This window comes from Triticum urartu, chromosome 1, assembly GCF_003073215.2.
Source record: "Triticum urartu cultivar G1812 chromosome 1, Tu2.1, whole genome shotgun sequence".
Taxonomy (NCBI): domain Eukaryota; kingdom Viridiplantae; phylum Streptophyta; class Magnoliopsida; order Poales; family Poaceae; genus Triticum; species Triticum urartu.
The window spans coordinates 493903298-493929328 of record NC_053022.1 but is presented as its reverse complement, the minus strand read 5'-3'; the positions used below and the strand labels follow the sequence as shown (position 1 = coordinate 493929328).

General features: G+C 47.8%; 1 protein-coding gene and 1 pseudogene across 1 annotated transcript; both read left to right on the top strand.

The window, feature by feature from the left end:
* The first annotated feature begins 6314 nt into the window (after window positions 1-6314).
* Window positions 6315-7555, top strand: LOC125536428 (peroxidase 2-like). The gene has a single exon (XM_048699648.1). It carries the CDS (start codon window positions 6405-6407, stop codon window positions 7380-7382), a length of 978 nt encoding a protein of 325 aa, XP_048555605.1. The 5' UTR covers window positions 6315-6404; the 3' UTR covers window positions 7383-7555.
* Window positions 7556-11417: 3862 nt separating this feature from the next.
* LOC125536418 lies at window positions 11418-12626 on the top strand (annotated as a pseudogene).
* The last annotated feature ends 13405 nt before the right edge of the window (window positions 12627-26031 follow it).

Genomic DNA, 26031 nt, shown 5'->3' with positions numbered 1-26031 from the left:
CCTCGTTCCGGCACCCTGTCGGAGGGGAAAATCATCACCGGAGGACATCTTCATCATCCCGACGGTCTCCATGACAAGGAGGGAGTAGTTCAACCTCGGGGCTGAGGGTATGTACTAATAGCTATGTGCTTGATCTCTCTCTCTCTCTCTCTCTCTCTCTCTCTCTTGTTCTTAATTTGGCACGATCTTGATGTACGGCGAGCTTTGTTAATATATTTAGATCTTATGGTGTTCTTTCCTCTCTACCTTCTTGTGATGAATTGGGTCTTGCTCTTGGAGGTTTCGTTATGTTGATTAAATATCGGATTTGAGAACACTTGATGTATGTATTGCATACGGATACCCATGGTGACCATGGGGGTATTATATTGATTCACTTGATGTATGCTTTGGCACTCAACTTGCGGATTCCCGAGGTGACTTTGGGGTAATCTATGCATAGGGGCTGATGCACATTTTCGTCCTACATTCTCCGATAGAAACTTTGGAGTGATTCTTTGTTGCACGTTGAAGGATTGTTATGTGATCCAATTATGTTATCATTGTTGACAGGTTTTGCAGTAGTGAAGGTATGAACCCTAGACCTTGTTTTCAAGCATTGCAATACCGTTTTTGTTCACTTTTGTTACTTGCTACCTTGCTATTTTTATATTTTCAGATTACAAAAACCCATATCTACTATCCATATCACACTTGTATCACCATCTCTTCGTCGAACTAGTGCACCTATACAATTTACCATTGTATTGGGTGTGTTGGGGACACAAGAGACTTTTTATTATTTGATTGCAAGGTTGTTTGAGAGAGAACATCTTCATCCTACACCTCCCACGGATTGATAAATCTTAGGTCATCCAGCTGTGGAAAATTTGCTACTGTCCTACAAAACTCTGCGCTTGGAGGCCCAACACGACTCTACAAGAAGAAAGGTTGTGTAGTAGACATCAAGGATGCTCGAGTCGGAGGCGCGGGTCGCACGGCGCGAGCAGCAATGCACGAGAAAGGCCATGGCAGCGGGGGACACATCGGCGAGGCACCTGGCACTCGCGCGCACCGGTCGACCCCGAGAACACGCTCATTGCGTCCGTCCTCCGACGCTTCCTGACAACGATGGAGACGGATGCGCGGCGTCTGTGGCAGAAAAATGCCAAAACATTTCGGCTCGCTATCGATCGAGCCGTCGGAGGGCAACGCACCGACGAAGGCGGGGAGGCACGCCGAGGAGAAGGAACACTTGCTCCGGAGGCTTGCTGGTGGTCACATAGAGCTGTCGGACGACTCCGACGATGGCTCAAGCTGCGACAACGACGACGACGACCCTCGGGCGACCGATGCCTACACCGAAGGCCAAAGCAGCACCGCTGACCGCAAGGGGAAGGGGCGGCGAGGAAATGGTGATTTCCTTCTCCTTTCCCGTTGAATTAAGTTTTTTTATCGTATGTTTAGGGTACTGTCCGATTGAAATTGCATCTTTTGGTTATCCGATGATCGTTTATGCTACAATTATGCTCGTTTTAACTAGATAATTCATGCTAGTTTGTTGATTTGCGTAGGTTTATTTCCATACGTGCATGTGTTGTATGGATATGAGGAGCCCAATTTAAAATACACGAATGCAGACACAATATGAGGATCCCAATTCGTCGTCTTCATCGCCTCGTTTCCCGCGGCGAATCAATGCCAAAACTGCCGCGCTACCGCATCGGTCAGCCTGCGCCATTGATGCCTCACGGGCGGCGCAGTGAAGACCGGATGACACGCGCCCCCCGCCCTTCCTCGCCCGCCACGCGTACTCACGGCGGCTCGCGCACGGGCGGCGCCTCGGCCTATATAAGACGCGCCCCAGCGCACTCGGCGACTCGCACTCTCTCGCCGTCGTCGTTCCTCCCTCTCCTCTCTCTCGCCGTCTCCGGTTCATCACACCCATGGCCGAGCGCTTCCCAGGCGACGGCGAACGGCTTCGGCCGCCGCCATCTTCACGAGAACGAGGCTCGCCTCCTTTTCGAGGCCGAGTACCCGGTCCCGCCGGACATGCGGGTGCCCGTGGCGTGGAGGATCTGCGCCGGCGGCGTGCCGGTGCCCCCGGTACCCACCGGCGCGGCGCGGCGTGCGGAGATCGCACGCATCCGCTCGTCCCTGCCGCGTGCGGCGAGGGAGGGGCCACAGTACGTCCCCGACAGCCCGCTCTGGTAGCCTTATTCCCGCCGCCGTCACGCCGAGCAGCTCGAGGCCACCAACGGCGTCGAGCCCTCCGGCAGGCTCAACGCCGTCGGCCGGCGTCGGTGGTGGGGCGTGCCCGGGCGCACGTTGGAGGCCGTCCTCGAGTACATCGAGGCCGGCAACACGCCGCACCTCGAGTACCCCGCTCCCCCGTCCTTCCCACGCCGCCGGGGAAGCTCCTGGACCCCGAGGCGCATGGAGACCGGGGGGTCCTCCTCCTCGTCCGGCGGCTCCCCCTGCCTCCACCTCCACCCCGTCAAGCCGGAGCCCCAGGGCACGCCTGTCAGCGCGCGCACCCGCAGCTCCGGCGTCCGCATCGGCGACAACGCCTCCCCCACCGGCCGCTTCGTCCTCGTCGAGCCCAAGCCGGAGCCCGGCCTCCCCATGGAGTACGCGGAGATAGCCCAGCGTGGCTTCTCCGACGAGGACGCCCTGCGGTGGGCGCGGGACGACTACCTCCGCGACGAGATGGTCCGGCAGCGCCGGGCCCTGGAGGAGATCGCCGCCCGCAAGCGTGGGTGCGAGGACGAGCACGGCGTCGTGGTCCTCGACAGCGACGACAACGACGACGCCCCCGGACCGTCCAACCCGCCGCGCCAACCGGGGGAGGGATGCAGCAGGGACGGAGAAGGCGTCGGCTGGGGCCGACAACGACGACGACGAGGCGGTGACTACACGCGGTTTTACAGCCTCCTCGACATGTAGAACCGCGTGGGCGGGCGGCGAGGGAGACGGCGGGGTACCCCGCGGTAGTTTTTCCTTTTTTTATAAAATATGTTTAAATTTGAACGAACTCGAACATGTTTACGTTGTGTTTGCGCCGAATTTAAACATTTTAAAAATCCGTGGGGCCGCGACTGGGAGGCATCACGCCCCCAGTGCGCGGTTTAGCGCCGGTGCATCCTCAAGGGGCGATTTTTTGCGCTTCCTGGAAGACCAATGGCTGAAGATGCCATAACACTCGTTTCCGGCGTGAGTTGGCGGGCATCCAGGGACTCGCCGGCGACCTCGTGGAGTTTTGCTGAGCTGTTTCGTGCTGCCTTCTTGCACTTGAAAATCCATGGCGATTTTGGAAAGTTTCTTCCGCTCATGTCCGTTTTCTTGGCGCTCTCTGCCTTGCTCTCGCCGGCAGCGCACGCGGCGGTGCCGGCATGCCACCTAAATGTCCTGCTTGCGGTGCAGCCTTCGCAGGAAACCCCATCGTCACCTCTCTCACGGACCTCGCGCAGCTAGAGGAGCTCGGTCATGGCCTCTCCTGTAGCTTCTCTCACTCTCCCTCTTTGCCTTGTCGGAGGAGAAAAAGTCGCACAAGTCGATACGGTGGCGCTGGGGCGCAAGATTTAGAGAAGGCCTGACGGAGAAAAAGACGGAGTAGTTGCTTTGAGATTCAGGAACCCACGTGGCGTTCGATGGAATGGGTCGTTCCGAACGGAGCGAACGACCCACTCATATAGAATTTTCTTCCCCAAACAGGTACTCCCTCCGTTCCATAATGTAGTGCTTTCTTTATTCACGTGCTTTAATTTTGACCGCAAATTTAATTACCAAGACCGATTGCGGCGGGAGCAAAAATTATATCAGTGAATTCGTATTCGAAAGAAGTTTTCAATTATATAATTTTTTCTCCCGCCGCAGTTGGTCTTGTTGGTTAAATTTATGGTCAAAGTTGAACCTCGGAAAGCGTGGGCGCACTATATTTTGAAATGGAGGGAGTAGTACAAAAGTTTGTTTACAAAGAGCTCACATTGCATTTCCATTCGACTCACTCAGCATCCATACATGCATACTCCAGGAGCAACCAACAGATGATATAACGCAAATATGTACTTCCTTCGTTTCAAATTACTCGTCGTATAAAGGAAAATCAAATAAAGGCAGTTTTGCAAGTGCTCCCCATGGATATTTTTAAATTTCCAGCTTCATTATGTGATGAATAATCTCGGATTATAAGAAATTTCTAGTGGGGGGACGAAGATGACAGAAGGAAAACTCATTGGCTAGCTTGGGATAAACTCACAAAACCTAAAAGAGAGGGAGGCATGGGTTTCCGAGATCTTAGATTGTTTAATCAAGCTATCTTGCCTAAACAGGCTTGGAGGCTGCTAGTGAATCCAGATTCTTTATGTGTTAAGGTTTTGAAGGCGAAATATTATCCTAATGGTCATATATTGGATACCGATTTCCCGCAGGCTACCTCCGTGAATTGGCAAGGCATTGTGCACGGATTGGATCTGCTAAAAAAAGAGGTCATATGGAGAGTGGTCGATGGAAAAAATGTTAATATTTGGAGAGATAATTGGCTACCTAGAAATTCTGGCCTCAGAGTTTTAGTCAAAAAGAACCGCACTAGACTGAAATGGGTCTCTGAATTATTCATAAGCGGAACAAGAAGATGGGATGAAAATTTAATCAGGCACCTATTCTATAACCATGATGCTGAGGAGATCCTAAGGTTACATATTCAGACTATAGGTGAGAAAGATCTAATTGCTTGGCACTATGAGAAAGATGGCATGTTTTCAGTTAAAAGTGCGTATAGACTGGTTTTAAACCTTCAGGATGGCAAGGGCGTGACAGGATCGTCTAGTTATGCTGCTGACAAGGAAAGAAGTGTGTGGGATGTTATTTGGAAAGCCAAAGTCCCACAAAAAATAAAATTTTTTGCCTGGCGAGCTGCGTCTAACAGTTTGGCGACCCAGGTAAACAGAGTTATTCATCACCAAATGGTGTCAGGTATGTGTACTATATGTGGGATGGAGGATGAAAATACTTTCCATGCCCTTGTGTCTTGCCCAAAGGTGCATGCGTTTCGTTTTGCTATGAGAGAAGAGTGGAATATTTCTGCCGAGGAGCTTTTCAGATTTACGGGGCCGGACTGGATGTTTATTCTGCTTGATCAATTGGGGTCGCCAGAACGTGATCAAGTTTTATTCATGCTTTGGAGAGCTTGGCATCTCAGAAATGATATGATCTTCGGGAAGGGGAAAGAATCCTTACGTGCTTCTGTCACTTTTGTGGGAAATTACTGGAAATCTTTCACAAATATTAAAACTGTGCGCAAGTTGACTTAAGCATCAAAGGTAAGGGGGTGATTGATAATGGAAGGTACATCACACCAATCGCGAAGGCTCATCGTAATTGAGAACCACCGGACCAAGGGTATATTAAGATAAACGTTGATGCTAGTTTTGTGGAGAGCATGAGATCTGCCAGTATTGGGATAATTGCCCGGAATCACCTTGGCGAAGTCCTGGTTTCCTCATGGGATTTTATCGGGTCATGCACTTGTGTGGATGAAGCAGAATTTCGTGCGGCGCTTGCCGGGTTATATATTGGTATTACATTCCATAGTCCTGTTATTTTGGAGACTGACAGCGCAGCTGTTGCTTTTTCTTTGGCAAAAGATTCTTGTGACAGGTCTCCTTTTGTGGACCTGAAAAAGGAGGCGATGAGTGTCTCAAACCTCATTAAGGATTTCAAGATAGTGAAGATTGACAGGCAAGCAAATAGGGTGGCGCATGAGATTGCTAAATTTTGTTTTGATAGTAGGTCAGACGGTATTTTATGTAATAGTGTTCCGCCCTGCGTGACTAGATTTGTAATGAACGATTGTAAGAATTTTGTTATTTCTGATTAATATATGGAGGGTTTTCAAAAAAATATTAGTCGTCGTAGAAATGGATGTATCTATAACTAAAATACATCTAGATATATCCATACCTGCGACAAGTAATTCGAAACGGCGGGAGTAGTTCATATTGAAATATGTACAAAAAATATTATTTAGAAGCGGAGGGAGAAATGAAGAGAGAGAGAGAGAAAGATAGATTCTCTCGATCATTGAAGAAAACCTAGGTTAAATTCAGCTAATCCAGCAGCCTCCACATTCTATAACAGCTAGATCAATGCATGGTGATCAATTATTACTTCACTAATTGCCATGCATGTGCATGACACACATCCATCTAACCAACAATGTCAAGGTCAAGTTGCTATAGCCCACAGCCATTGTTTATCAAGTGCACCATGGATTGGAACTCTTGCATGCATGTATAAGTAGCTCCTCCACTCCACATACGAACTCCATCACCTCATCCCATCTGCTCCTATAGCCCACATCAAATCACACACTCTCTGGTACACATCGGCTAAATTCATTAAGAGCCAGCTTGAGAGGAGAGACAATGGCCGCAGCTTTCCTTAAGCTTTCTCTTGCGCTGGCATGCGTACTGCTGCTGTCGTCGGCGGCGTGCCATGGCCTGGAGGTGGGTTACTACAAGAAGACATGCCCCCGCGTGGAGGCCATCGTGAGGGACGAGGTTAAGAAGTTCGTCTACAAGAACGCCGGCATCGGCGCCGGCCTGATCCGCATGTTCTTCCACGACTGCTTCGTCCAAGGATGCGACGGCTCCGTCCTCCTGGACCCTACGCCGGCTAACCCGCAGCCCGAGAAGCTGAGCCCTCCCAATTTCCCCAGCCTCCGCGGCTTCGAGGTGATCGACGCGGCCAAGGACGCCGTCGAGAAGGCTTGCCCTGGCGTGGTCTCGTGCGCCGACATCGTTGCCTTCGCTGGCCGCGACGCAGCCTACTTCCTTAGCAAGATGAAGCTCAAGATCAACATGCCGGCGGGCCGCCTCGACGGCCGCGTTTCTAATTCCACGGAGGCCCTCGACAACCTGCCGCCACCACTCTTCAACCTCGACCAGCTCGTCGCCAGCTTCGCCGCTAAGGGCCTCAGCGCCGAGGACATGGTCGTGCTCTCCGGCGCCCACACCATCGGGGTCTCCCACTGCTCGTCCTTCGTCTCCGACCGCATCGCCGTCACCTCCGACATCAACCCAAGCTTCGCCAACTTCCTGAGGAGGAGGTGCCCCGCCAACCCGAGCACGGCCAACGACCCCACGGTGAACCAAGACGTGGTGACCCCCAACGCTCTCGATAACCAGTACTACAGGAATGTCCTCGCGCACAAGGTGCTGTTCACGTCCGACGCCGCCCTTCTTACGACGCCGGCGACGACGCAGATGGTGCGCGACAGTGCCAACATCCCCGGGCAGTGGGAGGCTAAGTTTAACATGGCCATGGTCAAGATGGGAGCGATCGATGTGAAGACTGGCAAGCAAGGCGAAATCAGGAGGAAGTGCAGGATCGTCAACCACTGATGATCGATCCATGAATCATCACGGTGTTGCGTTAATTCGTTTGTGCGCTTTAGTTTTGCACTGCGTGAGGTCATCTACTTGTGATTTTCGTTCAATTTTCATGCATGTACTGTAATTGGTTGTTTTGACTGTTCAAATTCTTTGGCTGCTTATATTATTGGTGTTGAAGTTAACTTTGAGTGAGCTCTACTGATCTAAATTGGACATCTTAGATTGTTTCTCATCTTTAAGGGCCTCTTTGATTCGTAAGATTGTTTTAAGGGACTCACTATGGGTCAGTCGATTGAAAATTAAACTTGAGTCAGTCGACTGAACAAACTTGTTTCAACAAACGAAACTAGTTGATTGACTAGTTTGCTCTCTCTGCGAATCATGACCACCTCAATCGCGCACAAAATAGCAAGGCGAGCTGGCGGCCGGCCGGTGTCATGCGCGAAATTAATTTGTTTTCAAGGAACTTTGTACGCGCAGCACTAAGCAGTGCACACGTATACAAACAACATACGTACGTACATAACACTGCTAGCTAGCTACCTTCCGGCGAATCAATCTGTGGTTTGGATGGTTAGAGGGACAGTGGTATCCTTAGCCCATCAGGGTTCAAGTCTTGGTGCTCGCATTATTTCTGTATTTATTTCAGGAATTCCGGCGATGCGCTTTCAGTGAGAGAAGACCTTTCCGTCGACGACGACACGCCTACAGTGACTTCATAAATTTCAAGATGACATGCCGGCCTGGTCTCTCGGAGATGCTAATAGGAGTAGGGTGTGCATGTGTGCGTTCATTGAGATGAGTATATCCGCGTATGCATAAGCGCTTGCATCTGTACTGATGTTAATAAAAAAGCTAGCTACCTTCCTCTTCCTCACTTTTTTTCTTTCAGATCGAAGGACGGAACCTTCAAACGCATGCATGGATGCATCTCAAATATAATACACGACTATTTGCAAAACATATATTGTATATGTCAGTGCAAGTAGACGTATGCACATGCACTCCCTCCCATCGATCAATGGTAGCTAAACAAATGCATCTCAATCTAGTAACAATCCATGCATTTAGTCTGCCTTGTCTTCGATGGCCCTAGAGCCATGGAGGCGCGGTAGATCCTGGCAAGGGCCGGCGGAAGGGCTCCGTTTTTAGTCTTTTTTTCAATCTTGTTAGGGTTTGTGTCCTACTCAGGAAGGCGAGACGGCGGCGGCTTCTTGAAGCTGGAATAAAGGTCTCCCCGCCTAGCCCCTGTTCCGGCGGTGCGTCTAGCATCGTTGGTGGGCGTGTGAATGTGTGTCTCCAGCAGATCTATCTTTGGTGGATTTGCTCGGATCTCGTCGTCGTTCGTCTACGTTTGTATGTCTTCGCTTTGAATCCTTCCGATCTACGTTCCCTGAAGATAGAATAAAGGTCTCCCCGCCTAGCCCCCGTTCCGGCGGTGCGTCTAGCATTGTTGGTGGACGTGTGAAGGTGTGTCTCCGGCAGATCTATCTTTGATGGATTTGCTCGGATCTCATCGTCGTTCGTCTACGTTCGTGTGTCTTCGGTTTGAATCCTTTCGATCTACGTTATTTTTCATCGGCAGCGGTTGCTGTTCTGGGGTGCTGGTCCTATGGGGCCTTAGCACGACGACTTCCCGACTGTCTACTACAATAAGTTGTGCCCAACTCCGGCGATGGAGGGGCGATGACGGCGGCGCGCCTTCGGCTCGCTTCGGTGCTTGTAGTCATCGCTAAGTGGTCTCCGGATCTGGATGTAATTTTTATTTCTGGTGTTCGTTGTACTGCCATGATTCAAGATGAATAGATTGGAAGTTTTTCCGCAAAAAATAATAATATGCAATAATACACTATAATAATTGAAAGAAAATAAACTAAAACTAAACTAAATCAAAATAAGAATTGTTTTCTAAGAATGAATGAATGTGGCATTGGTACCCATTAATAAAAAAGAGGATGACAAAACTTTAAAATACTTGCACACAACCTTGCACTAAAATTGCACCTTCTGTAATATGCAAAGAATAAGCATATAATTCTTCGGTTTTCATACTCTAGTATAATTTAAGAACATATCGTATAGTACCTACATGTATACATTTTATAAGGATGAATGAATTAGTCACAATGGTGTTACCATCAAGAAAAAAAAGTAAAACAAATAATGGAATTTTTTGCATACAATTTACAAAAAAATTGTAGCTGTTTAATATGCAAGAATAAGCATATAATAGTGTAATTTCTGGGGAAAATCAATAATAAGGAATGAATTACTGGCATTAGTATGGCCATTAAAAAAGGAAAACTAAATATAAACTAGAACAAAATAAAAATAATAAACTTTTCTAAGGAAGAATGAATTAGTGCTATTTGTAATACCCACTAAGAAGAAAGAAAATGAAAAAAACAAAATTGCACAAAGATTGCGCTTTCTTTATAATATGTAAGAATAAGTGTATAATAGTGGAATTTCCGTCAAGACGAATTTCCAGAGAAGGAATAGATTAATGGCATTGGTATTACTCTTAAAGAATAATGAAAATGAAATAAAAACTACTAATCAAAATAATGAATTTTGGTTTGGTTTGGTGATCACTGTGCTCTTGTTCCATTTCATCTTGTATAACCGCAATGTGATTGTGTCTATACTTGATAGTGGCCTTAGCATGAAATAATTTGATGTTTTCATCTGCAAGCTTAATCCATCTAATAGTTGCCTTGCTTTGAGTATGTATTTTGGTATGATAGAAGGTTAATTAAATGTAGTTTCAGAATATCTATTTATCGCAGGGATTTTGTGGCAAGACATATTGTTATGGATTTGGGAGACGCAAGAGGATGATCCATGACAAGTTCACACGAGATTTTTACCCATGTTAGGCCCTCTATAGAAAAGGTAACACTTTCCTTCTGTTGATGATAATCTGGACTCGTATGAGGGATCTTAGTACACAAATCATACACAATGTTGGCATGTGACTCTGTACTCATGCCGCGCGTGGGTGCCCTAGCCTTGCCTTATATATGGCTGAGAAGGATGTGATCTTACAACGGCCGATCGACCAGGTCATGGTAATGACACATTGATCGTGCAATGTTACTACTAATTACGTGTGACATGATAATGCTCTATTAACTACTCCCTCAGAGATCTAAACGCTCTTATATTTCTTTTTACAAAGGGAGTACGTTGTATGGCTCGTCTAGACAGAGCATTGATGACCCTGCCCAATGGGCGTTGTTGGGAGCGCTCAGCCAAGTGGGCCGTCTAGAACGAACTTGGGTTTTTCAAGGCCTGCTAAGCTGTTTCCCTATCTTGGGCCTATCCCGGAGGGATTCAGCTGTCACTCTCTCCCATTTCAGTTTTTGTTGCTTAAAAAGATGTATTCTTCCAAGGTATCACACCCTCTCAACCGAAAGAGTATGTGTTAGTCTCCACTTTGATTTAATTAGAGGTTGTGTACCGAAGAATAAATAATTTGTTGGAGATGTGCGGCTGAGAGTAGTTAATTGCTTTTATTAGGGGTTAATTGCTGCCATTTAGGCCCTCACACCGTGTCACAGCTCATGGGCCGACCAACGAAGTAATCCAACGGGGTTGTAGCCTGCGAGTGAGTTGGCTCTACATAAGTCAAAGGCCAAATAGGCTGTACAAAAGTTTGTTTACAAGAGCTCACATTGCATTTCCATTCGACAGATCAGACAACACAAATTGTAAAGAAGACAGGAAAAAAGAGAGATGAATTCACTCGATTATTGAAGAAAACATAGAGTTAAATTAAGCTATAGGTCTAGCAGTCTCCATGTTCCATAACAGCTAGAGCAGTGCATGTTGATCAATTATTACTCCATTGCCATGCATGTGCACGACACACATCCATCTAACTAACAATGTCAAGTTGCTATCTTATCAAGTGCACCATGGATTGGAACTCTTGCATGCATGTATAAATAGCCCTCCACAGACAAACGACATTCCATCACCTCATCGATATCCCATCTGCTCCTATATAGCCCACATCAAATCACACGCTCTCTGGGCTATATTCATTAAGAGCTAGCTTGAGAAGAGAGACAATGGCCGCAGCTTCCCTTAAGCTTTCTGTTGCGCTGGCATGCGTACTGCTACTGTCGTCGGCGGCGTGCCATGGCCTGGAGGTGGGTTACTACAAGAAGACATGCCCCCGCGTGGAGGCCATTGTGAGGGACGAGGTGAAGAAGTTCGTCTACAAGAACGCCGGCATCGGCGCCGGCCTCATCCGCATGTTCTTCCACGACTGCTTCGTCCAGGGATGCGACGGCTCCGTCCTCCTGGACCCGACGCCGGCCAACCCGCAGCCGGAGAAGCTCAGCCCTCCCAACTTCCCCAGCCTCCGCGGCTTCGAGGTGATCGACGCTGCCAAGGACGCCGTCGAGAAGGCTTGCCCTGGCGTGGTCTCGTGCGCCGACATCGTTGCCTTCGCTGGCCGCGACGCAGCCTACTTCCTTAGCAAGATGAAGCTCAAGATCAACATGCCGGCAGGCCGCCTCGACGGCCGCGTTTCTAATTCCACGGAGGCCCTCGACAACCTGCCGCCACCACTCTTCAACCTCGACCAGCTCGTCGCCAGCTTCGCCGCTAAGGGCCTCAGCGCCGAGGACATGGTCGTGCTTGGTCGTGCTCTCCGGCGCCCACACCATCGGGGTCTCCCACTGCTCGTCCTTCGTCTCCGACCGCATCGCCGTCACCTCCGACATCGACGCTGGCTTCGCCAACTTCCTGAGGAGGAGGTGCCCTGCCAACCCGAGCACGGCCAACGACCCCACGGTGAACCAGGACGTGGTGACCCCCAATGCTCTCGATAACCAGTACTACAAGAACGTCCTCGCGCACAAGGTGCTGTTCACGTCCGACGCCGCCCTACTTACAACGCCGGCGACGATACAGATGGTGCGCGACAGTGCCAACATCCCCGGGCAGTGGGAGGCCAAGTTTAGCAAGGCCATGGTCAAGATGGGAGCAATCGAAGTGAAGACCGGCAAGCAAGGCGAAATCAGGAGGAAGTGCAGGGTTGTCAACCACTGATCCATCCTTGAATCGTCACGGTGTTGCGTTAATTCGTTTGTGCGCTTCAGTTTTGCACCGCCTGAGGTCATCTACTTGTGATTTTCGTTCAATTTTCATGCATGTACTGTAATTGGTTGTTTTGACTGTTCAAATTCTTTGGCTGCTTATTGGTGCTACAGTTAACTTTGAGTGAGTTCTGCTGATATAAATTGGACATCTTATATTGATTCCCATCGTCACTCTTTGATTCGTAAGATTATTTTAAGAGAGTGGGTTTTCAGCTCCCAGGTGCCCCTACACCCTTTATGAACAGTAAATTCAAAAAAAATCTGAAACTTTGCAACATCAAATATGATCAAACTTTGTAAGTGCTTGCAAATTTTCATGTCCAAAAGTAAACATTCGAAGAGCTATACACAAGAAAAAGATTTCAGTGCTTGAAATTTTTATTACTTTTAACACTGAAATCTGAAACTCAAGTGTACACCTTTCTCTACATGATATATTGTTGAGAAAACTTGCACGAATGTACAAAGTTTAACCATATTTGAAGTCGTAAAGTATTTGTTTTCTATTCTTTTGAATTTACTGTTTATAGAGGGTGTAGGGACACTCAGGAGCTATCACATCTTTCTCTTATTTTAAACAACCCACAGAAGTAGGAATATATAAGAGTACACAGACCTTTCTAGCGGAAGTTGTGATTTGATTGAAACCAATTTTTTGTAATGAGTGATCTTTGTTTTTCATGCATGATACATATTTCGGTGTGAAATGTCTGAAACTAGTTATTTAAAAAATGAGAAGCTGATTATTTCAAATTTGTGTATTGTGCTCTGTACATGCCCAGTGCAACCCCTAGTAGGTGCTAAAGTAAATATATATGTCATCACTGACTGGCATGGACATATCCAGTCATTATTGGCCGGTTTTCAGCCGGTCACAGATAAACATGTTATTACACACCCCGAGACATTGATTGGCCAAAAATCCGTCTGATGATATAGATTGGCCGGTCATTGTTGTTCAGATCTGTAGTAGTGCATGCAATTCTAAGAAGCCATTAAGAACTAAGAGTGGTTGTTCTAAAGACCACTAACATTCAACTAGAAGATGTCCCCCCGTCCCGCATTGCCCTCCTCTGGCGACACGGGGCAACCCTAGCCACCGTCGCATACAACCCCGCCGCCGGACTCCCCCGTCATCCGCGGACGCCCCCCCCCCCACCCCCTCCTCACGCACCTCCGCCCCCTCCGCTTGCGACCCGGGGTTCCTCCCAGTCATTCTCGGCCCCCCTACCAGCTGTTGCTCGTGCCTGGCGGCCAGCGGCAGTCCCGACGCTCCTGGCCGTTGCCATGGGCGCCACCCCCTGTAGCTACACTCGTTCCAGTCCCGTTGGTGTTTGCTAGCCGTGGTTGGGGTTTGGGATCTGCAGTCGGTTGCGGGGCCGTTTGTGGCCTGCCTCCCATGCAGGCGGCCCTTCTCGTCTCTGGCGGCCCTCCCTCCCCGAGCCCTAGTGACGGCTCTCGTGAGGAGGCGACAATGCGTCTGCGGTTGTGGCTCACATGGGGCCCCTCGCAGCGGGTCCCTGCTGGCGTTGTTCTGGTCCCGGCAGCCTCAGGCCCGTGTCTCTCCGGTGTCCTTCGCTATCGGCGTCCTCCACCGGCCAGCTCCGGCCTCGGCAACCGGGTAGATGCGCGTCTTCTAGCTCACCAGGCTCACCGACATCCTGATTGTTAAGGCCACAATAGCTCGGATTTACGTCCCTCCAGTCCTAGCTTGCCGGAGTTGTTGGACACTGTCGTGCCAAGACCCCCACGTGGTTAGCCCCGTCGCCCTTCCTACCATGTACGCCTCAAAGCCCCCCTTTGCCAGATCCAATGCTCGCGGGTTCGAAGGCGGTGCCACCCTATGGCAGGTGCAGCCCCGCCAACTCCCTGACTTGGGTATTCTGACTAGCGTTGGCCTCCCCATCTACGATTTTCGATTCGGCGGCTATAGGATCTCCCAGCTTCAGGCCAAGGGAGAGATCCCTGCTGAGCTCGCCGGTGCTAACAGCGACGACGCCCTCGGTTGTCGGTTTCCTCCTTGGAGGCGATGCCAAGGCCTTCAACTGCACCCGTCTTCGAGCTAAGAGGACACTCCAGGTCCAGGTCACCTGAACCGGATAGTGACGAAGTCTCGGCATCGTATTCCTTCTTGAAGGCACTATCTTGCGCGCTCAAAGTGTCCCCGATTTTGGCTCGGGCAATGTTGGAGTTCTTGTTGGTTTGACATCACCACTATTGGCTCGGGTTTGGTAGGTTTAGCTGTGATGTATCCTCTGTTCGGTCGGAGCATCCCTTGTCTCTCTGCTCCGAGCATCATGTTCATGCCTTCCCGCGTTCGTGTCATGTGTAGGTTTGGTACGTTTTGGCTCGGGTTTGGTACGTTTTGGCTCGGGTTTGGTAGGTTTTGGATCGGGCTATGTTGTACCACCTTATACTCATTCTACTTCTTCTATAAATGGAAAGATACGCAACTTTGCCTATTCGCAAAAAAGTGATCGTTCTAAGTTTTCCTACGTGTAGGATCAAAAGTATGTCTAGAGGGGGGGGGGGTGATTAGACTACTTGACCAAATAAAAATCTAGCACTTTCCCAATTTTAATTCTTGGCAGATTTTAGCTATCTTAGCACAAGTTAAGCAATCTTCACACAATTCAAGCAAGCATGCAAAAGAGTATATGAGCAGCAGAAAGTAAAGCATGCAACTTGCAAGAATGTAAAGGGAAGGGTTTGGAGGATTCAAACACAATTGGAGACACAGATGTTTTTTTCGTGGTTCCGATAGGTGGTGCTATCGTACATCCACGTTGATGGAGACTTCAACCCACGGAGGGTAACGGTTGCGCGAGTCCACGGAGGGCTCCACCCACGAAGGGTCCACGAAGAAGCAACCTTGTCTATTCCATCATGGTCGTCGCCCATGAAGGACTTGCCTCACTAGCGATAGATCTTCACGAAGTAGGCGATCTCCTTGCCCTTACAAACTCCTTGGTTCAACTCCACAATCTTGTCGGAGGCTCCCAAGTGACACCTAGCCAATCTAGGAGACACCACTCTCCAAGAAGTAACAAATGGTGTGTTGATGATGAACTCCTTGCTCTTGTGCTTCAAATGATAGTCTCCCCAACACTCAACTCTCTCTCACAGGATTTGAATTTGGTGGAAAGAAGATTTGAGTGGAAAGCAACTTGGGGAAGGCTAGAGATCAAGATTCATATGGTTGGAATGGAATATCTTGACCTCAACACAAGTGTAGGTGGTTCTCTCTCAGAAAATGTGTATTGGAAGTGTAGGTATGTTCTGATGGCTCTCTCCACGAATGAAGAGTGGGTGGAGGGGTATATATAGCCTCCACACAGAATCTAACCGTTACACATAATTTGCCAAACTCGGTGGGACCGAATGGTTAAACTCGGTCGGACCGATTCAGCAAACCTAGTGACCGTTAGGATTTTCGGTGGGACTGAGATGCAACTCGATAGGACCGATATGGTTAGGGTTAGGGCATAACGCAATCTCGGTGTGATCGATTACACAAACTCGGTGGGACCGATTTTGGTAATAAGCTAACCAAAGAGTTGGTCAGGTAAACTCGGTGGGACCGATTCACTCATCTCGGTGAGACCGAAATGTTACAAAAGGGAAACAGAGAGTTTACATTGCAATCTCGGTGGGACCGATCGCTCATCTCGGTAAGACCGAAACGTTACGAAGGGAAACAGAGAGATTACAATCCCATCTCGGTGAGACCAAGATCCCTATCGGTGAAACCGAATTGCTAGGGTTTGTGGCAGTGGCTATGACATTTGAAACTCGGTGGCGTCGGATAGATAGAATCGGTGGGGCCGAGTTTGACTTTTGGTTTAGGTCATATGTGGATGTGAGAAGGTAGTTGAGGGTTTTGGAGCATATCACTAAGCACTTTGAGCAAGCAAGCCATTAAGCAACACCTCATTCCTCCTTAATAGTATTGGCTTTTCCTATAGACTCAATGTGATCTTGGATCACTAAAATATAAAATGTAGAGTCTTGATCTTGAAGCTTGAGCCAAACTTTTTGTCCTTAGAATTTTGAGGGATCCACTTTCCTCATCCATGCCATGCCATTCATTGAGCTTTTCCTGAAATATTAATCTTGGAATAATGTTAGCTCAACGAGCTATATGTTGTTAGGAATTATCAAAACCACCCGGGGATAGTTGCACTTTCACTACGTCTAGTTTTATCAAAATGCCACTTTTTAAGAATCAAATCCATCACCAAGAACCAAATTTGCATATCATATGAGTATATGGTACAATTACACTCATTTTAGTGCTTGCAAATGATGATTGGTAGGGCCCAAGTACATTCACCACTAACTGTCGTTCCCCTTCCCTCCCCTCCTCCACATGAATCACAATCATTGAAACAATCAATACTCCTGCCTTATTGTTTCTTCATCTAGACAATCGGGGTTTTGTAATTTTGTTGCCACCCGCCCTCACTCATCATCACGTTAGCATTTTCTTTAATTTCTTTTTGAGAAACATGTGGGACAACAATAGTGTTTCTTTCTTTGGTATACATATGGACAGGCCACCAGCCAAAACGAGCGAATCCGTGCGGGAAAGGGGGCTAGGGCGCCATAGTGTAGTAGGTTGGCCGCAGTCAGTCAATCAGGAGCAGGGTTTTTAGTCTCGGCCGAGATTTTCGGAAACCAGTCAAAAACCGGCCTTCCTGTTAACAATCGACAAAAGTGAATACCGTCAATTTTTTTTTGGAATTTAATAATTTAGCTCATGTCAAATAGCGCTCGTATGGCTTGGGAGACACAAGTCATCCCTCACCTTGGTGGTAAGGTGCTTGTTGTTACTTAGGATGTGTTTGGTTTAAGGGACAAGCTAGGGTGGTTGTGGGTATCCCCAATCAGGTGGCTAGGGATAGCCCTTTTTTCTGTTTGGTTGGGTGGGTGAGGTTAGCCCATCTTTTGTTTGGTTTGAAGGATGAAACATGGTTGAGGATAGCCATGGAGTGTTTGGTTTGAGGGATAAACTCTCCTGCACCAGAAAATTAAATCAATCAATGAACTACACATGAGCAGAGACCACGCATCTATCAGCCCCTGCACGCACGGAACAGTAGCACACATCTAGCACACGCAGCCGTGCGCACGCGGACGAGCCGTTCAGACCCATGCACGCAGCCTTGCGCACGCATCAGTCATCGGCTACCCGCGCGTCCTGAAGCCCCCAGTCGTCGGACTTTAGATCCATCTGCGCCGCCGCCAGGCTTGAGATCCAGCCGCGTGCGCGCCTGCTGAGGCCCCCAGCCGCCGCCAGCCTTGAGATCCAGCCGCGCCGTCGCCTCAAATCCTTGCCCGCATCGCCCGGGGACACCCTTTGCAACGGCGGCCGGCACACGCGAGACGAAGTAGAGGAGATAGGGAACTAGTAGAGAAGGAACCCACCTCCCGCCGGCCTCTGTTATCTGCTACTCCCTCCGTTTGAAACTACTTGTCACATAAATGGATGTATCTAGATGTATTTTAGTTTTAGATACATTCATTTTCGAGACAAATAATTCCGAACGAAGGGAGTAGATGCGCCGCCGCCGCTTACGGAAGAGAGAGAGACGAGCAATGGGGGGAAAGTGAGGGTTTCGTGAGGTAAGCGGGAGCCAATCTAGCCGAAAAAATGTTTCGCGGGTGACCGCAACGATGCGCGCGCGGGGTGGTTGCCACCACCCGCTCGTTTTCCACGGGTCAGGGCATCTTGAGCCGCGCCCCCAGGAAGGCCTCCCCCGGCGTTTTTTTTGCGCCGGCGCCGAAAAATCGGCCCAGTCGCGCCCCCAGGAGCCCGATTTTCGCCGGCTTGAGCCGAAAACAGCGCCGGCGGACCCAGGCCGAACCCGGCGCGCTGGGGAGCGCCTGGAGGCGCCAGGGCGAACTGTTTTGGCGCGAAACAGCCGCGGGCCCGCCGCGTCAGCGACTCTACCCTCTTCTCGGCCCTTCGTCGTCCTCATCGCCTCGTTTCCCGCGGCGAATCAATGCCAAAGCTACCGCGCTGCCGCGCCGGTCAGCCTGCGCCATCGATGCCTCACGGGCGGCGCAGTGAAGACCGGATGACGCGTGTCCCTCGCCCTCCCTCGCCCGCCACGCGTACTCACGGGCGGCGCAGTGAAGACCGGGGAGGGATGCAGCAGGGACGGTGGAGGCGTCGGCGGGGGCGACGACGACGACGACGGTGGTGACTACACGCGGCATGTAGAACCGCGTGGGCGGGCGGCGAGGGAGACGGCGGGGGTAGCCCGCGGTAGTTTTTCCCTTTTTTTATAAAGTATGTTTAAATTTGAACGAACTCGCCGATGTTTGCGTTAAATTTGAGTCGTGTTTGCGCCGTATTTGACTTTTTTAAAATCCCGTGGGGGGCCGCGACTGGGGTGCATCACGCCCCCAGTGCGCGGTTTAGCGCCGGTGCGCCCCCAGGGGGCGATCTTTTGCTCCTCCTGGGGGGCCAACGGCTGGAGATGCCCTCACCACATCCCTGTTTTTGAGGAATATTCCGAGCATCTGGTTGACCCTGTCCTTCTTTGCCTCAGATTCAAACGGGTGGTAGCCACCGGAAAAAAAGGCTATCTCTGTTCCTGGGAGGATAGTCCTCAAACCAAACACATCCTTAGGGGATCGCAGTATCAAATATCTATATTTTTGAGAAAAAAAAACAGCAGGGAGCGGGAGGGGTGGATCGAAACCGTGAGCTTGTGAAGGAAAGAAAGACAAGCTGACCACTCGAACAGATACATGGCTGTCTAAAAGAAGGCTTAAAATATAATATTTTGAAGAGAAAAAAGTTCATTTGAAAAATTCCCACAAAACAAATTCGAAAATTCTGAGATTTTCCGAAAACCGTTTTTCAAGGAAAAAAAACGGTGGTACCGAGTGAGACCATCCACCCGGTCCCCCTGTACATTAATTAGTACGAACGCTCGCCGCGCCCCCTGACTTGCCGTCCACATCCCGCGTCTGCTCCTCAAATCCTCGTCTCCCTCCTCCCGCCCACGCTCCAGCGCCGCCATTCACCACACTGCTTGGCCGTCGCCGCCTCGCACGAGATCGTCGTCGAAGGAGCCTCCGGGCCTGACGATTTTGATGGGGAGCGGGAGCGCGAGCGCGAGCGGAGCTGTGGAATTGAGGGAGATAGCACCGCCATCGGGATCTGCCGCCGCCGCGGCCGGCGGGCGGCCGTCATCGATTCACCGCGCAGGTTCGCGTCCCCCTTCCCTTTCTTGCTCCCGGATGACAATCGATCCTATTGCTCCCGTCGCATGGCCATGACGCCCGAATTGAGGAGTAGCAACCCCTCCTGCGCGACCATACCGCCCTCGCTCGCAGCCGGGAATGCCCAGAAGCGGTGGTTAGGTGGGGCAAAAATTCCGTAGATCCGGTATGCAGAGCCGCGCCTGTGCATGCCGCGCCCCATGCGCAGCACGTGATGGCTGATGCAATCTTACGGGCTAAGGCAATCGCCCGCCGCTCCTCGTGATGCCTCAGCTCGGCTGGGACCTCGGCTTCAACGCGCACGCGATCCCATCGGCCCTCCCAGGCGAGAGACCGAGAGTTCGGCTCCGCAATCAGCCGCTCGCGACCGCGATCCCATCTGTGTTACAGTCAGTGCGCGAGCGACCATGATCGCCATGGGACCATGGCCAGCGACGCGCAGGCGCAGTCTCCTTCTGCCGCGCCGGCGTGCGCCTATTCATCTACTTCCCGCTGCGCAGCACCGGTGAGCGGTGACACGCCTCCTCGTGGCCGCAAGTCGTCACGCCGCAGCGGACGGTCCATCCGGCTGCTTGGCCGGGTGATGGACCTCGTGTTCGCCGCCGCGGATATGTTCTCGTGAGCAGATGATACTCATGCTAGTCGACAAGTCGTGACACCTTTTCTTTGCTCAGCATTCGTCTGGTAGTGCTGGCTTTCAATTCTGTTTTGTTCTTCTCTACTCCTCCTGGTTATTTCCTTAGCCATCGTACAGTATTTCTTCTTCCCCCACTATAATGAAAACTGGAGCGTTGCAGCGGGAATTAGTAGCACACAAATTATTGATAATACGGTTAAGAACATATGAAATTGATAATCAAAATTATCATCGTTATGAATAACAATGACTCCTGACGATAACATGTTATCAGGTTTTTGAGAATAGCACATATCTATAATATTTTGTAGAACAAAAATTGTACACCATTATTTTCCAAAAGAATCATCATCAAGAGGAAAAAGTATATTAGGCAGATAATCAATGCTACTGATTCCCTTTCAGTCACCTTCATTAGATCTGCAGTGTTTTAATAGACTATATCACTTGGCTTTTTCACACTTCTCGCCCCTACTTGTCTGCAAATGAGAAACAGCCAATATGATTAGAGAGGAATGATAATCTTCAGCAATATATGCTATATATTAGTTATTCTTGGAAAAAGAAGCTAGCCTGCCATTTCAGTAAATACTAAATAGTATACTGGTAAGTGCCAATGGAATATATATATATATATATATATAGGTAAATTGTTTGGGGCTCCTAGGTGCCCAGGCACCTAAACACCATGCAATTAATGCCCCATGCGATTGATCTCTTTCCAAATATTGGTGCATGACATACCTGTCATAAAATGCACGTCATTATAATAGCATACCATTTATTTCCATATATGATATGACATCCTAGTTTCTTTTAAATCTTTATTTATAATATATGCACTATAATACCTTGCGTATAATTTCTTGCTTTTGCCTTGTATTCTTTATCGGAATATAATACTCATAAACATATAATGCACCCATCTTTTTTTGCTATTAAAAATAAAAATACTTTCATGTATATAGTAAGAATTTGTCCTATGTACCCATATACCTAACAAAAAGAATTTATACACATATAATAATACATCTATGACAGAAACCTAGAAATGATATACCCATGCACGATAAGCGAATTGATATACCTAAGAAATATACGTCCCAAACATAACATACCCCAAGATGATAATTAATGTATGATGATAACCAATATATTTTTTAGTGCGTACTTAAGCCCTCACAAAAAAATGTATATACAAAAATATGCATACTCCGACATGAAATCTTTTTTACATATCATGTACATACCCCGATGTGAAATTTATATGTATGTACCCTGACTTGCCCCGCAAAAAAAAAATACCCTGACTTCAAATTTATGTGTACATACCCATAACTGTACATACCTTGTCTTAAAATTTACGTGTACATATTCGTAAATATATATACCCAACGTGAAATTTATGTGTAGATACTCATAAATATACTTATTCCTGTGTGAAATTTATATGCACATACACACAAATGTACATAATCCAAAATAAAATTTATGCAATTGAAAAAAAAACATAAAATTTATGCGTACATACCTTGACATTATTTTTTTCTCTACATACCCATAAAAATGTACATACCCCAGCGTTAAATTAATGTATACATGCACCGGCATATACTTATGTGTACATACTCTGGTGAGAAATATATGTGTATATACCTGAACGCAAAATTTGAAAGATTTAATCCATTTATGACTATCTATTAATTTAAACATAAATGGTTGTCATGCATGCATGCACGCTTACCATACTTATTAATTACTGCCATATATAATCACATTAATTATTTACCATATTAACACAAACGTCATACATCAACTCACTATCTAACGGCTATGAGGTAAGGTGCCCAGGCACCTAGGTGTCCCAAACTACCATCATATATATATATATATATATATATATATATATATATATATATATGTCGTTTGAATCATCACACTACAAAGTTCCATATATCAAATCATCAAAAGACCCGGAGAAAGGCTCTTTGTTCTATACTTAAATTGGTGTGAGATGAAGCAGTGCAATATGAGGCAAGAAATTTGGTAGTTTTTTTTTCTTAGTTGAACGGCGATTTCTTCGATTATGCAATACCCAAATTACAACCTACAAAAAAACTACAGACTCGAGAATATGTATAGCTCCCAATCAACAACAATCGATGGGACAGATGCAATCGCGACCAACATGACGGCAGCCCTGCAGGGAGGGCATGATGTACTCCCGAGCACGTCAATAGGACCGCGCGGCAGTGGTAGCGCCTTCCATCGGTGTGGCGGCTTGAGTTCGGGAGGGAGCAAGGAATGTGCCGTAGTCGATTTAGACTACTTTCCTCCCACGGTGATCTCCATGCACCACACACGTCCAGGACCCGCACGAAATCCTTGGCCACACCACCGTGGCTAGCGGCCGTGAGGCCACCATCTTTGAGCTAGGGCGTGTTGCTACATATTGCAACATTCTCAAACTAGCGATTCTATTTACAACTTATTGATAAGACCTTTTTCTTACCGGAATCAAAGAGGACAAACCGTAGGTGCAAAGTTCAGCAAGAGACGTTGGGTGAAGGACCTCATTTCACCTAATTGATCTGCAAACGGCACAAATTTGTGGAATACTATCCATCTTGAGTTTTGATTCCTTCACCTTCTCCATCCAGCCAACAATGGTGTTTTGGATATGCTTTGGTTTTCACTTCGATATTGCAGCGCTACTACCTGTTCCATGCATCTTTATGCAATTTGAAAATTATAGAGGTGCTACAGTTGAATGCCCATGCTGTAGAGGGGGCTTCAGTAGGCTAGTAACTATGGCATACCGGAGAATGGAGAAGGGGTGGGAAAAAAGCCAGTGTAGAGAATTTGGCCCGACCCTCGTCTAGGTTAGGGAGTCACGATGGGATGTGGAATGCAGAAGACAACCTGTGCCAGGCAATAAAATGTTGTGTGCATTAGTAACAGATGATCGGTTACAAATTATGTCGGCTGGTCATCTTCCTTGCCGATCGATTCATTTGCACCCTATGGTGAGAGGAGATGGAGGGTGCTGCATGTTCACTAGTAGAAAAGGGGGCTTTGGTCCAGGCCGGGTAAGCTCATTAGTCCCGGTTCAGTCCAGAACCGGGACCAATGGATGCATTTATCCCGGTTCGTGCGGCTAAGGCATTAGTCCCGGTTCACCTGGGCCATTTAGTCCCGGTTCGTGCCACGAACCAGGACTAAAGGGTACGATGCCCATTAGTCCCGGTTGGTGGCACCAACCGGGACTAATGGGCTTTGAGGCATTAGTACCGGTTCATGGCACGAACCGGTACTAAAGGTCCCATTTTCAAACTCATGTGATATGTGGTCTAGTTGTTGGGAAAATTTACAAATATGAATTTCGACTTTATTTACAAAATCTCTCTGGAATTTGTAAAATGGGCATAACTTTTGCATACGAACTCGGATTAAAAAGTTTTTTATATGAAAAATCATCTACTCGGAGACAGCCTACGGCCTGTTTGCAAATTTGTAGAATCCTCAAATTCCAAAAGGAAAAAAGTTATGCTCAAATTTCAGTTTTTTTAAATTTTCATTAAATCTGGTCAAACTATGGTCAAACTACTTATTCAAGAAGTATTTGTGTTACTAAGTAATTATTCAAGAATATTAGTGTTATTAAATAATTATTTCAGTTTTTTTGAATTTTGGTCAAATCTGGTCAAATTGTGGTCAAACAATGGTCAAACTACTTATTCAAGAAATATTAGTGTTACTAAAAAATTATTGTTTTTTAGAACAATAGTTTCAAACTCAAATAGTGAAATGTGTGACTTCATGCTCAAGCTAAACTCCTGAGGGTTAATAGGATTGACATCTTACTATTGTCAGGAAAACAACGAGTGTAGACTTGAAAACGAGGGAGAATAGAACCCGGAAGTTAAGCGTGCTCAGGCTGGGGGAGTGGGAGGATGGGTGACCGTCCGGGAAGTTAGATGATTTGGAATGATGAGGGGTGATTACAGATTAAATTGAGCAGTGATGAGGGGTGATTAGAGATTAGAGGTTAAAATAATTCAGAAATTTGAAAATAAAAAAATTTCAAAAAAAATCAGAAAATTTCCTTTAGTCCCGGTTCTGGTTTGAACCGGGACTAAAGGGTCAGGGCATTAGTACCGACCCTTTAGTCCCGGTTCAGGAACCGGGACTAAAGGCCCTTACGAACCGGGACAACAGGCCCTTTTTCTACCAGTGGTTAGAAAGAGCGAATCAAACTGATGGGAATTAACAATTGCAGTAACTGCAGACGAAGATTTCATTTATCATAAAAATATAACAAAAAGATATGTTGATGTGGCACTTGCATAGGTGAAAATTTGTGATGACATGGCAACTTGCATGGAGTGGATGGCACGTATAATGATGTGGCATAGTTGCATGTAGAGAGAATTGGAGTTACGGGGGACTACATTTTAGGTACATAGGATGCAGAGCTCCTGCAGTTCCAGTCATAAAAAAACTAACGAAAAGTACTTCAGTACAAACCCCTTAAAAATATTAGAAAATGATATTTTTGTCCATCATCTTTTTTGATCATGTTGGAGTTTTTGGCCAGCTGTTGGAGACGTTTTTTGCCCTCCAAAATCCAAAAATGGCAGTACAGACCTATAATAGGGCAGGTGTTGAAGATGCTCTAAAGGGATGAACATGGCGACACTGCTCAATAACGTCCATGAGGACGCCGAGGGTATGCATGATGCGACTGGAGCCACATGGTTTGAGGAAGTTTAAATGATGAAACGTAGACGGGCCTTTTGAGGAAGAAGCACTTCAAGATTTATCTCATTTTACACCAATGCAAAAGGACTAAACTGTTCTTTTTAACGCTCTCCTTCTCCCTCTCTCTCCCCCTCTCTCTCTCTGCTAAACCACTGGTAGTTGCAAGTGCAAGATGGCTTGAGATTATGGATGATTGTGGGGTAGCATTAGATTGTGCGATGCACTCGAGGCCGAGTTTTTATTACTAGTTAGGTCTAGCGAGTTGGCACATGTATCTCTGGCGGGGGCTGTTGCAGCCAAAGCTGCGTCGGTTGGCACAAAAGTTGTGGCTTCCAGGGTTAATGTCATGTTGCCCAAGGCGGAAGAGAATGTAGCAGGAGCTGCGGACCCTTCCTCTGCTCGCCGTGTTAGGACGGTGAGGCATGTGATCAAGGTTGTGAGCTCAAGGGGAGTTCGCATCAAGAATTGTATCTTATAATGCGCTACCTATTCTAGAACATGCGTGGTTTCAGCCACACTGGTAGGAGGACACAATTGAAAGAATACATGAGTAGAGAGAATATCCACATGGTGGCGTTGCAAGAATGACCAAGTATGCGTTTAGTGCCTTAGACTTGAATTCAATTGACCCACTGGAACGTTTTGACTGGCCCTGGGTAGCATCAATTGGGCATTCAGGATGATGAAGTCTCGAACCACTCTGGATGGGATTCGAGGAGCTTAATCCATGGCAGCTCATTTGGATATATTGGTGACGGAGGTCCTTCTCACATCCTAGCCTTCGATTGCTTTTCGTCACAAACTTTCTCCTCTGAGATCACAAGCTGGACTACTTTGCGCTCGAGGCTTCGTAGTGTTAGCCTTAGCAATGAAACAAACATCATGTCATGGCACCTCGCCAATTCTCGGC